Raw genomic sequence first — 12,396 nt, 5'->3', positions numbered from 1 at the left:
GAACCCAGTTAAATGACTGTTAGAAAAGCAAGTGAGAAGAGACATACATTTGTTCTGTTTGTTTTCCCACATTAATCCAAGCATTTCACATACATAAAAGTGAGGACCTTAAAAAGCTTTGTATTATTTAGATTACATCTATTTGTATCTAACATAGTAGAATATTTTAAATAATTTATGTGAAGGCATATAAAACAATGAACACTATATTCAATATATATAGATACGAAATTATTTTCCACCACAAATTCATGAGAAGTGTGGGGACTTTGTTTAGTTATGGTTTTCTGACTTAGTGGGGGACTGAACTCGGGACTTCTCATTTCCTAGCCAAGTGCTTTAACACTTCAGTAATACCCTCAAGATCAAGAGTGGTATTTTCTGGATATTTTTGCAAATCTCTTTATATCTAGCTTAAGAGAAAACAACTAGATTTCAAATCTGTGTCTATATGTAATTCTTACAATGTGTCACAAAGAAAAATGTATCTTCATAAACACATATAGCTGCAAGAAATATATATATATTTTTGTCGGTTGTGAGGCTTGAACTCTGGGCCTAGGTGCTGTCCCTGAGCTCTTCAGCTCAAGGCTACCATTTGAGCCACCCACCACTTCTGGTTTTCTGGTAGACTTTCTTGCCTATTCTGGCTTTGAACCACGATACTCAGATCTCAGTCTCCTGAGTAGCTAGGATTAACAGGCATGAGTCACCAGTGCCTACTTGGAAGAAGTTTCTTTTTCAAATAACTATGAGGATTTCTCTTTAGTATTACAAAAAACTGGTAGTTCTTGGAGGCCAATCACAACTAAGCCACATTATTCTGAAGAATAATGGGATCTGAGACAATGTCTATAAATATATATATGTTTGATATATGTTTGGTATGTTCTGTTCTTTGAATAAAATCTTTTACCTATGAATGTTTACTAAAAAGGCAGTTAGCAGTCATTTGGAAAAATTTGATTCACTGAGTTAGATACTACCCAGTGCCAACACATTTCATTATCTATATTAGAAAAGAAAATTCAAATCAGTCATTCTCTTCAGAAAAGTATTAGGAGGCTCTCAAGTTCATGATGGCAAATATAAGTTTCCTCCAATTCTAATTTTCCTGAAAGCTTGTGATTATAATAATTATATTAGCAACAGACACTGTCAGTTGTTTTCTTTGAAGTGATAGGCTTGCTTTGCTTTCTTCATTCATTTTTGAAAAAATACCAAACACCCAAGTGGGAATAACCATATTTTGTCAGTTGTTCTTTCAAGATAAAAGCAGTCAGTGCAACTTGCAACTCAAATCATCATACAAGTCATTTCATTCAGACAACCACATTGCTTTGGCATGCAGCAGAAGTGCTTTATGTGCACTTTGCACTGTCATTCAGAGAAACTAAAGTATATGTGGCTAGGGTCAAAATGCAATACAACAAATATTTTACAGCTTCATTAAGGATATTGTCAACAGTGGTCTGCCCTGTGACTACATAGAAGTATACATTTTAACAGGTTAAAACCTTTTCACCATTTGTGCAAATGTCAGTGAGCTGGTGTAACCTCTTGAGCTTGTCAAGATTCCTAGGAATCTATAAACCATACTATTGAATATCAGTGCATCTCCATGCTTAGCTTTAAACTCCCCAGAGCAAAAAACAACAACAAAAACATGTACTTTTTACTTCTGTTACTATATTTGTATGTCATAGTATCATTGTTGTGCAGAAAAGCATCAACATTTCAGGCCCAACAGGCGGTTTTTAAAAGGCCTGATGGAAAGGAAGTGTCTTCACTGGTGTTTGGGGCTTTAGATTTTTGGAAAGTTTCTCCTCATCCACTGAAAATAATGATTCGCCATATCTAAAATCATCTATGCACATTCTGATTTATGTTGAATATCTGTTTTCTGCAAGTCTGGAATTCTGCTAGTGCAAAGTAAAGAGAACATAAGTAACCTGTCTAATAAATGAAAATCATGTTCTGAGTTGCTAATAAGCTTCCCTGACAAACAGTATCTCATGACTTGTCATGAAAGAATCAAACATATCCTGTGTGATTTCCCTGGGAAAGAACTGTTGGAATCTCCAGACTTCATCTCATACAGCTTTTCCCTTTGTTGTTTTGTGTTTTGTATCCTTCCAAACTGGTCATCACTGCAACTATAACTATATGCTGAGTCCTAGTAATCCTTTTGCTGAATCAAGAACCAGAAGATAATATTGGGAACTCGGATATAACTTTAAACAAGTTTAAAAGTGAACCCCTTGTTTAATTATCCCTACCCTAAGGAAAATTTATAAGGTATTACCACTTTTCTACTTAAAGGTAGTAAATGACAAAGGTTAAAAATGACATTCCCTTTTAATCTTCAATCCTTTCTAAACTTCACAGAGTTAGGGCCAGTAGTACTCCTGCGGCTTTAATCTACATTATTGTGATTGATTTTCATAAAAAGTAATTTGATAAAATCAGACTTACTTAACAACTTTTATATTTTTCCCAGGATAAATTCTCAACATCATATGCCAGGATGCTCTGAATTCTTTACCTATTGATTAATTTACCAACCAATTGGCACTAAGGATAAAATGCCTTGTATTGTGAGTTTAACCTTTGTATATGTCTTATATTCTCACACAAGTAAAAAAGTTCTCTGAGATCTATGACTTTTTTTTTTAAACCTCTAAGAAGTCCTAAATAGGACTTTTTCCTTGGTAGGGCTTTAAATCTCTTCAGTATCTAGCATTTAGAAAAAACAAAAGAATTAAGGTTTGGTGATAAAATAAATTAATATGAGCTAGAAAAGACTTTGAAGACTAATGGAAAGCTTGACTTCTATTTCCCTTACCGATTCAGAACTGTGGGTTGAGATTCAGTCAACAACTAAGTAAAACAGTCAACAGAAATGTGTATTTTACATCTGTATATTAGTAAGTATCATTAAGGCTTTTAGGACGTATTTGGTTGTTGGACCCCTGTACTTTATCTTGAGTTAACATTATGGAAATGGCTGATTGTTATAATTGTCTTCATAGGAGTTAATACTGATTCCTCTGGAAAAATAAACCAAAGACAAAACCAACAACAAAAAACATTATTCCAGGCACATTAACAACCTCAACTGGCTCATAAAACTAACGCTATTATACAACTTACGCTATTATACAACTTTTATTTCTTTAGTCACTAAAAACAAAAATTAGAATGGGGCTATTTATTTTGAAGCCAAATAAAAATAAATGGGTGAAATGTTAAAACTCTAGCCATGCATCCAATGAAGTAGCTGGTGCTTGTGCTTAGTGTTTGCTAGAGTTAGGCTGGTAAGTATTCAGCTGGAGTTATTGTGAATCCTGCACAACTAAATTTACTTCCTGGCTATCTAAAGAACATTGTTATCCAGCAATGTCAGAGTATGATAGTCATAAAATTTTCGTTGTGTTTGGAACGAATTTTTTTTTACTATTTCTTAGTTTTATTAATTCTCGATTAAACCTAAATTTTCTGCCATCATTAAGAACAAACTACTCTAGACCCTTAGATTCCTATTTTTCTTGCAGAATTTTATAATAGCAGGCAACCAATAATACAATTCACATTAAAAGTTTATTTTATAGAAAAAGATTAAAAACATTTCAAGATTCTCTGAGAAATAATTGTAATTGCATCTAGACAATTATAGAAATATATGAGCAATACCTCAAAGAAGTGAATAAGTGCTTTTTTAGGGTCTTCAGGGACGGGCAAATATTCAACTTGAGACTTTGAGAAAATAGTCTTTACTTCTGGCAGTTTAAACAGTAACCTTGTCAGCTCTGTCAATTGTTCCATATATTCTTTTACTGTTAAAATAAGATGAATGTTTATTATGTAAAAAATCACATAACAGAAAGTTTTATAAATGCTGTACATACATATGTGAAGAACAATGAATATATAGGATTCTTCATTTATAATGTTTTCTTTGAAAATTTACATTTTCACAAATTGAAGGCTAAATTTAGTTTCTTTCACTTATGAACAACTTAGCCCCCAAAATTACTCATGGAAAACAAATGATGCAGCAAGATATTACAGAAAATTTAAAGCATATTTTTAGGCTAGGTTTCCTAAAATTTACAAATTACCATACATCGCAGCTTTAGGAAAAGGCACATTCTACAGAAAACATTAACTGTCTAAGGTATTAACAAAAAAGTATCAGCATCATTTAATGACTTATACTAAGACAGAATGCAAAATATCTAAGTTTTTAAAATGGGAGAAAAATGTTTACAGTTGGATGCTTTTTAGGGAGTTGATGGTATTATATGTGGATATTTATTGCAGACTTCTGCTTTTTTGTATATGCTTTTCAGTAGTATGCACATATGCACACATACAATACACACACAATAAAAGCTTTTCACCTAAGAAATTTTTTTATTACTTCCAAGAAAACAAGTTCTTTTTCTTTTATTTTCATAAAATAGAATTATACAGTTATAATTAAATATCAAGAAAGAGAACAGGTTACAAATTGACAGAAATTCTGTTTACATTCATTTACATTTAATATAAGTACATTTAATATATTTTCTTTTACTTTATAGAATAAAAAGCTCTACAATAAACACAAAGCTTTTCATGCCTAGCCAAACAGAAAGTATGCAACACTTACTTACCAACTGCCTGTTCAGGATTTATATCAATGAATATATCATTAGGCTCAGAGTTTTTCGTATACATTTGCAAAACACAACGGATCCATGATCGTACAGTTAAAGATTGAAAAGGTACATAGCCTGAATGAAAAAGTGTTTCACATAATGTGCTGTAAAAACAAGTTGATAAATATTTTTAATGGCAATATAGTCTGAGATTAAAGAAATATATTCTAACAGATACAATCCCTTACCTCACTTACTTTCCAATAAATACACTAATGCAGATGTGCACTGCTGAAAATGAGCATTTCAGATATACAGCAAAAGACACGTAAGAGAAATTCTAGTTTTTGTTTGTAATGTTCTAATTTTAAATTTTGTGTTTCTCACTTATGGTTGAGTTTATGACAAGGGAATGATTAACAATGAATACAGTTAAAATGAGAATGGGAAAAAGCACGTAGTTAACAAGGTAACATAACAAGGAAGTGGCACACAGATAAAAACAAAGTAAAACAAACAAAGTAATGGGCCTTGGAATAATTAAAGAGAAGTCATGACCATGTGAGTTTAAAACAAAACAAACCCTGCAAAAACAGAAGGTATTTCTACATGATCCTCCTTTTTTTTTTTTGCTCCTCCATCCCACAGATTTTCATTGTGAAGGATTCCCTCCCACTGGATTCCAGATTAAGGTCATTCATAAATTATAAAAAAGTTGTTTCCATGAGGCCAAATGCCTGGCTAGATTTCATCATTGCTAATCTCTTTATAAATGGAAGTGGAGATGAAGATTTGCTTTCTTGTTTTCTTTTGTCAGTCCTATGGCTTGAATTCAGGGACTAGGTGCTGTCCCTGAACTTCTTTTGCTCAAGGCTAGCATTGTACCACTTGAACTACAGCTCTACTTCCAGCTTTTTTGGTAGTTTACTAAAGATAAGAATCTCATGAACTTTCCTGCCTGAGCTGGCTTTGAACCATGGTCCTAAGATCTCAGCCTCCTGAGAAGATAGGAATACAGCTTGAGTCACTGGTACCCAGCTAACAATGCAGATTTTCTTAGCCTTAATATATACAAAACTGAAAAAAATATATATATATATGTCACAATTTTATAAATGCTGTTTTGAAATACCTTGAATAACAGTTGCCATAAAAAAGTAATCAATACTCGGAGTGGCACTATGGCTCAAGTGGTAGAACACTAGCCTTGACCTGAAGAGCTGAGGGACAGTGCCCAGGCACAGAGTTCAAGGCCCACTATCAACAACAACAACAAAAAAAAAAAAAAAAGAAAAAAGAAAAAAAAGTAGTCAGTACTAAAGAACACAGATTTGTCATCTATTAAGCTGCATAACTTTTCCAAAGCCATGTATAACTTTCGTGGTATAAATCAATTTTACATAACAAATTATTTCCAAATTTAAAATAGTTATTAATATAAATGTTCATTGTTATTTTACTTAAAAATAAATTATTTCCAATTTTAAAACATATTTTATAACTAATATAAATTTTCATTATTATAGGACTTGCAAGTCAGAAGAGATTCTAAAGCAATACCAAGTGCAAATGAAATCCCTTACTTTTTAACTAAAAGCTGAATGAATGGACAACCTTCTTAGGTAAAGAAATACTCAACAAAGAGCATCTTTCTTCAATTTCATTGATATAAGAACTACACAGTACTATCATGAATATTTATTATATTTCCCAACATCTTGATCTTACTCAAATCTTCCTGATCATTCCACATTATTTCTATTACAACTTTGTTTCTTCAGAACTTTTTTTTTTTTTGTCCGTCATTGGTCTTGAACTCTGGGCCTGGGCGCTGTCCCTCAGCTTTTCAGCTCAAGGCTTGTGCTCAACCACTTGAGCCACAGTGCCACTTCTGGTTTTCTGGTGGTTTATTGGATATAAGAGTCTCACGGACTTTCCTGCTTGGCTGGCTTTGAACCTCCATCCTCAGATCTCTGCCTCCTGAGTAGCTAGGATTACAGGCATGAGCCACCCACACCTGGCTCTTCAGAACTTTTATGTAATATGGCAGGAGATATTTAGACATGGAAGCCACTGTTCAGGTAAAGTCCTTTTGTTCATGATCTCACAAGAATTAAATCTTTAACAAAAATTCTAGCTGTAAGAGAACGTTATTAACTCTATATATACCAGTGTCTTACAGATTCAGAAATAATAAGTATGTGATAGCCATCACAGTAATCACAGTAGAGAGTATAAAAAGTTAGGTTCAGAATCAGAATAAAACAGTTTTCAGAAGCCTTCCTTAGCAAAATTTGCCATACACAGAAAGAGAGACAAAGAGAGAAAAAGAGAAAGTAAAAGAAAGAAAAAAGGAAGGAAGATAGAAAAAAGATGAAAGAGAAAGAAAGGAATCAAGAAGGGGGGAGGAAGGAAAGAAGGAAAGGAGAAAAGAGAAGAAGGAAGAGGAGGGAGAAGAGGAAAAGGAATAGGAAGGGAGAAGAGAAGAATAGAAAGGGATGGTAGTATAGAGACGTGGAGGGGAAAGAAAAGACTGAGAAGGAAGAAAGGAAGTCATGGAACAAAAATTAGCATTCTTACAATTGTCAAAATGTTGATAGACTTAAGAACAAAATAAGACCACCTTACTGTGAGTATGTATACCAAAGATCAGTTTCCATTTGAGATTTTTTTTTTTTACCTTGCCAGGGTATTGATCTATCAAGAGCTTGCATTAATGTGTACGTCTGGAATAAAGGCACATACCTATTTTGTAGCACATGACTTAAGTATCTTGTTACAATTTGAGGACATATGATATCATCCCAACCAAAGAGCTGAATTATTGATATAACTGGCTGCGGCTGCAGATCAGATGGGGCCGTGCTTGGCATATCCGCTGCTAGCAAAGTGAAATCTAGATTTAAAGTGAGACAAGTTTAAAGTGAGAAATTTTTAGTGTCTCTCCAGAGTACTACAAGTCAGGATATAGTATAGATACTTGCACATCCATGTTCACTGCTGCACTATTTACAAAAGCCAAGTTATGAAAACAGCCCAGATGCCCTAAGAGATGACTAGATCCAAAAGAAATGTGGTACACATATACAATGGAACTTTATTCATCCATTAGAAAGAATATTATGTCATTTTCAGGGAAATGGATGGACCTAGAACAAATCATGTTAAGTGAGGTAAGCCAAGCTCAGAGAGACAAATGGTACATGTTTTCTGGACACGATAACTTACACAGGATTCATTCATGAACTGTCAGACTAAAAGAAAATTTCTTTTTTTAAAATATGCTTTTTATTGTAAAAATAGTGTACAGAGGGATTACAATTACATGAGCAAGATAATGAGTATATTTCCTATTGAGCATTGTTACCTCCTCCTTTGTTTTTCCCCTGTCCTTCCCTTCCCACCTCCCCAAGTCTCCTCCCTACTCCAAGTTGTAAAGTTCATTTTCAGAATGACATCGCCCCATTTTTAGGAAATGGGAAGACTTGGAAAAAATTATATTAAAGAAGATTTCTTATGGGAGAAACCCAATGGTTTAACTCCTTTTGACATTAAAGAATTCTAGAATTTATGTTGTAATACATACTTCTGGTTGTTGTTGGTAGTGTTGGTGGTGGTAGTGATGATGGTAGTGTTTGTTTTGCTTTTTTAAAAAGTCTTTTTGCAGAGACAAAGAAAGGATGCAGAAATGAAGGGAGGAAGGATGAACAGAGGCAGTCATGGTATTCGGTATACACTTTGTGAAAAATGAACTATGCAACATGTGGGCAGGGACAGGAAGGGGAAACTGTGAGAAAGTAAAGGAACCAGTAACATTGTCCAGAAAAAGAAATGTACTCATTACCTGACTTATAAAGTGGCAACCCCTCTGTACAACATCTTCATAATAACAATAAAATTATATTTAAAAAATAGTTCCTGCATCCATTTTTTTTTCTTGGGTCTAGTCGTGGGGCCTGAACTCTGGGCCTGGGTGCTGTCCCTCAGCTCTTCAGCTCAAGGCTAGCGCTCTACCACTTGAGCCACAGTGCTACTTCCGGCTTTTTTTTTTCTTCTGCTTATGTGGTGCTGAGGAATCAAACCCAGGGCCTCATGCATGCAAGGCAAGCGCTCTACCACTGAGCCACCTCCCCAGCCCCCATTTCTTCTTTAAGTTACTTGTCACTTGCCACTAGGGAACAATTCACTCCATCTTAGAAAACAATATCTTCTTAGAAACAATATCTTCTATAACAATTGTGATCACTCACAATCAACATCTTACTTTCTTTAGAACCCACAGTCTAGAAGCTGGAATTTAGTTAACTATATTAAGTAAATGTATTTCATGTCATGATTTTCTCCAATCTGTACTAGATTAACGTTTGTTTGTCAGTCAGTTGTTTATATAAAGCACCACTTCCTATGCAGCTTTTTCAAACGGTGGCTGCTACTTCTCACAATGTCCTCCAACCACTTGACAAGAGTCTTACACTGGGTGTTTCTGCATCTTTTCCTTTCCTCCCTCTCTCCCCCAGGACTGGGGTGGGAAGACAGGTTTTTTTGTGTTTTTTTTTTTGTCAGTCATCAGGCTTGAACTCTGGGCCTAGACACTGTCCCTAGGCTCTTCAGCTCAAGGTGAGTGCTCTACCATTCGAGCTACAGTGCCTCTGGAAGAGAGGTTTTGAACTCAGTGCTTACCAGAACTTTTTAGTTACCTTTACTTTTTGAATAGGATATCACATTGTTTCCTGGGGTTAACCTACATTGTGATCCTCCCATTTATTTCTCCTTCACAGCTTGAATGACAAGTGTAGTCAACAAACTGGCTGAGAAAAGGTCTCATAAACTTTTCACCCAGGCTATCCACCAACCGAAAATCTCCCTAATAGCTACAGATGTGAGTCACTGTGCTTGGCCTGTATCTTAACTTTTTTATCTTCTGTGAGAGACTATTTCCTCTTAGCACTAAAACAAGTACTTTCTGGCTCATCAATTTTTCCTTCAGTATGAAACACTACTATAGGCAGTATCAACATACTGAAATGTCTCCAATATTACTTAAAAACAAAAACAAGCACTTTCCTAGCTCATACCTCTAGCTTTTTCCTTCTTTTCTGTCTTCCTTCCCTTCCTTCCTTTTTGGAGACAGGGTCTCATTACATATATGTAGCCCAGGCTGACTATGATCTCCCTTGCTTAGCCTTCCAAGTGTTGCGATAACAGGTATGTACCATCATACCTGGCCATATCTCTATCTTCCTTAAACAGTGATATTTAAAAAGATGTATTCACAATTACAGTCTGTAATTCTTTTTAAACTTTCTCTTGAATCATCTCCAATCACTGATTCCCCACTGCATAAAATGTACCAGTGAGACATCCCTCTTGTTAAAGTCAGTTCTATTTTACTGGACCCATCAGCAGTGTTTTCGTTGTTACACGATTCACTTCTTCATTTCGAGTGCAAGAAATTTAACTTGGGTTTCTGTTACCCTGCATTCCCTTTTAGTCTCCTGACCGGTTTCTCCTTATTCTGTAGATACTACATGAAATACTCTCTGGACCAATTGATCAAACTTTTCTTTCCACATACCATGCGATTGCTATTCCATCCAGCTCCATGGCTTTTAAAGGACTGTGTATATATGAACTGTTTCCAAATTTAAATTTCCAACTTTGACCTCTTCTTGGAAGCCTAGGCTTATTATCCAACTTCCGATTTAATAGAGATCTTTCAAAATGTTCAAAATAAAAATCTTAGTTTTCAACAGCAAATCAGAAGTGGTGCTGTGGCTCAAAATGTTAGAGCATTACCCTTGAGTGAAAAAGAGCTCAGGGACAGTGTCCAGGCCCTGACTTACAACCACCACCACCATGAACACCAACAAAAATCTTAGTTTCCTTTCACAAAATCTGTTCCTTCAGCAAATAGCTAATTATCTTTATACTCTTCTCAGGCAATTATTTTGTTACTTCGCCAAACCTACTTAGCAAATTGCTAGCATTACCATTAAGAAACTTTCTGTAGCTTCAAATCTGAGCACTGATCACCTTAGTACAAAGCTACCACTTTGACCCAAGCTAGTCATTTCTAGGTTGTGGCACAATTCCATTACTTGCCTCCCTATTTCTTCCCTGTCTCCATTGAAAGCTAGAAGAATCACATCAAACCTCTGCTCAAAATTTACTATCAGCTTCTAATATCAAAGGAAAAGCAAGTCTTTACAACTACTTACAAGGCCCAGTACAAACTAGCTATTCAATGTGCAATTGTGTTGTTCATTCTCCATACCACTCTATCTAGTTCATCAAACATGCCAGACACACTCTTGCCTACAGATTTCTGCATAACACGGTCTCTTACCTCCTTTAGGTCATTGCTCAATTGTTACATACATAGGCTGACCTGACTGCTCTATTTAAAACTGCAATCCATCTCTGGCTTTCCCCACCCTCATCTTCATCTTCTGTATTTTCATAGTTTTCCATAGCATTTATCACCATATAACATTAAACATTTAAAAGTCTTACTTGCTTTTGGTCACCTCCCCCACTATAATCTTTATGAGAACAGGATTCTTGTTCTTTTTTTTTCTAAGTATATTCTCAATGCCTATAGGAGTATTTGGTGAATTTTTTTCAAGTGAAATAAATCATCTTCTCCTATGCTATTAAGTATTTCCAATCAAATAAAAAAACACACATGTTGCTTTGTATGTATGCTCCATGTATTTTCAGACTCTAATAGATCACTGATAAATTGTTGCAATGCTGTTTCTGTTGGTTGACTCAACTTGGGATAATGTTAGAAAAGTAAATCACATTAGCTATCAGAGATGTCAACTTGTTGAATATCAATGCTTACTTTCAGGATTATAGTATTTGAAAACCATTGCTTCTCTCCAATTCTCCCACCTAAAATCTTAATTATACAAGTACTGCCAGAATTCAAGATTGTCTTAAGTTTTTATCATTCACAGTCGGGGGAAAGACAGTTGTTAATTAAAAAATTCTGAATACATAAACTTTTCTTAGGCACAAACATATTTGAAAGTTAAGTAACAATTATGTCTAGGTTTAAGTAGTATATTTTCAAATGTATGAGAAGCTGTATAGATATGAGTAAAAGCATATAGAGTGAGAAGTACTTTAACACCAAGGGGGGTGGGGGGTGGCTGGTGCTAGGGTTTGAATTCAGGTATTGGGCACTGCCCCTGAGCTTTTTTTCCCTCCCCTCAAGGGTAGCAGTTGACCACTTGAGCCATAGCTCTAATTCCAACTTTTCTTTTTTCTTTTTTTGGTAGTTAACTAGAAATCAGAGTCTCACAGACTTTCCTTCCCAGGCTGGATTCAAACTGCAATCCTCAGATCTCATATGAGTAGCTAGGATTGAGTACCAAGCTCATGCAACCTTTTAAGCAGCTGTTTTTTGTCTCAGCTTTCCTCATTCATACCAGGGTAAAATAAATACTAATAATTTAGCTCTTAGACTTCTTTAAAACATTACATTCAAATACAAAATAGCTTTAAATTTTACTTAAATATCTATAGTAATCATTATGAATTGTACTTTTAAAAATATGTTTTTGGCATAGTATCTATTTGAGAACAGGTAGTCTTTTCTTATAAAACTGAATATTCACTCATATACTCAAAATCTTGCCTATAATTTCATAGGATTCATAGATACATAGGGCCTAGAGACATTTGTTTAGGTCAATAATCAAATTAAGTAGGAAATTACAATATAAAATCAAACCTAGTAAAGTCA

The 12,396-nt window shown here is 34.8% G+C and overlaps 1 protein-coding gene across 1 annotated transcript in view; it reads right to left on the bottom strand.

Moving 5' to 3' along the window:
- Mms22l (MMS22-like, DNA repair protein) overlaps positions 1–12,396 on the bottom strand; it is a 101,405-nt gene that overhangs the window by 18,974 nt on the left and 70,035 nt on the right. The window contains exons 16-18 of the mRNA XM_013022352.1: positions 7,389–7,539; positions 4,659–4,807; positions 3,694–3,836 (exon numbers count right to left, since the gene is read on the bottom strand). Of these exons, the coding sequence (XP_012877806.1) occupies positions 3,694–3,836; positions 4,659–4,807; positions 7,389–7,539 (443 nt within the window). The remainder of the gene's footprint in view (positions 1–3,693; positions 3,837–4,658; positions 4,808–7,388; positions 7,540–12,396) is intronic.

This window comes from Dipodomys ordii, unplaced genomic scaffold (genome assembly GCF_000151885.1).
Source record: "Dipodomys ordii isolate 6190 unplaced genomic scaffold, Dord_2.0 Scaffold62, whole genome shotgun sequence".
NCBI lineage: Eukaryota > Metazoa > Chordata > Mammalia > Rodentia > Heteromyidae > Dipodomys > Dipodomys ordii.
Note: the sequence above shows the minus strand (reverse complement) of the source record. Positions and strands in the feature narration are given on the sequence as shown.